Genomic DNA, 1556 nt, shown 5'->3' on the forward strand with positions numbered 1-1556 from the left:
GTGCCGTTTGGGTAGGTGATCGTGGTCGAGAGGGGGTGCTCGGCGCAGGTCTTGTCTCCCTGCGTGTCGGCGCAGCTCTTGTGGTTGGACACGCCGCTCAGGTCGATGCGGGAGGAGCCGCTGGTGAAGTACGAGTGCTCAAAGGCGACCTGCAGCTCCTCCACACCCTTGACGTAGTACGTCTGGCTCGTGGCGCAGCTGCACTGCCGACCCGCGTTCGTGCGGTCCACAACCGCGCCGCCACAGCTGGCTTCTTTGGCGCGCGTCGCCGCACTCTGGTTGCCGCACTCCCACGAGTACTCGTACGTCTCTATGATGGACGTTGTGAAGGATATCGAGCCAATACCTTTCGTGACGATCTCCTCGGGCTGAAGATTGCGGCACTCGGGCATGATGTACTCATAGTTGGACGAGTAGACGTAGTTGTGATCCGGGCTGGCGCAGTAAGAGTAGTATTCGCTCGAGCGGTTGAGAGTCGGCGCGAAGCCGTAGCGCCCTCCATCCTCCCACGCGTTCACCACGCCAAGCGGCCGCTCGCTAGCCGCCCACGAGTTTGAGGTGATGACGGTGGCGATGAAGGCAACTATAATGCCGGTCTGCAGAATCCGGTTGGTGAGGCCGACTTGCCAGATGTCGACGCGGACGTGGCGCGCGGTGCGGTAGTAGAGGTAGGGCTTGATGCGGTCGAACAGGCTCATCTAGGCAGCAGCTCGGCGGGTGGGCGCTCGGCTGCTCGGCGGGCGGTGGACTGCGGGACACCAGCAGCCGCTTTTTGAAAGAAGAATTTTCAGTGTATGTAGCTCTTACGAACATACCCGTAGGTGAACTGCTGACAGGGTTTGCGATGAGGAGCGATCCGAACGTGGTATTCGGGTGATCAGATCACTACCGCCGAAGCGCAAGCGCTTGGAGCAAGGGAACTGCCACGTATGGGTCCCAGACTAGCACCCCACCTCGCGGGCCGACGTTCTGGCCCAGCAAGGCTGCTGCGGAGCACTCGGGGCCGATGTTCTGGCCCAGCGAGGCCGCTGCGGGGCACCCGGCGGCTCGGTTCGCTCATCAGCGCAAACTCGGTCGAGCAGAAAGTAAGGTGTGTGTGTAAAGGCGGCGCGGCACGATAAGGGTCGGCGGTAAGGCGGCGCGGCGGCAGCAGGCGGCAGGCAGGACATCGGACGGCGGGACATACGGCGCGGCGGGCGCGGCACTGTAGGAGCGGCGGTACGACGGCACGTCGGTATCGTACGGCAGGCGGGGCGGCAGCAATCATCTGTGGGGGCGGCACGCACATGACGTAGTGACTAGTCTGAGCGCTCCCGACCATCCAATCGAGGAGCGCCGATCGGTCCTTAGTCACGCATGGCGCGCAAAAGTTTGATGCGGCGCCAGTGGTATAGCTGAAGGCGGCGCAGTCTTCCATGCTCTCGCATTGGACCATGCAGTCGCGCAACGAGCCGGGGAAAGTTATCGACTTTTCAGCCGTCCACCCCTTCGAAAGAGACGGCGATGGGCAGAACTTGCCGGGTTCTATGCCGCACAGGGCGTCGAAGCCAGCGAGG

The 1556-nt window shown here is 62.9% G+C and overlaps 1 protein-coding gene across 1 annotated transcript; it reads right to left on the reverse strand.

The window, feature by feature from the left end:
• Positions 1 to 97: 97 nt before the first annotated feature.
• EMIHUDRAFT_256997 (hypothetical protein) lies at positions 98 to 1435 on the reverse strand (the record flags this gene model as incomplete). Its single annotated transcript, XM_005765374.1, has 4 exons — positions 98 to 120; positions 212 to 698; positions 928 to 1028; positions 1231 to 1435. 4 exons carry the CDS (start codon positions 1433 to 1435, stop codon positions 98 to 100), a joined length of 816 nt encoding a protein of 271 aa, XP_005765431.1.
• Positions 1436 to 1556: the final 121 nt, after the last annotated feature.

Source organism: Emiliania huxleyi (assembly GCF_000372725.1).
Source record: "Emiliania huxleyi CCMP1516 unplaced genomic scaffold EMIHUscaffold_5573, whole genome shotgun sequence".
In the NCBI taxonomy this organism is placed as follows: domain Eukaryota; phylum Haptophyta; order Isochrysidales; family Noelaerhabdaceae; genus Emiliania; species Emiliania huxleyi.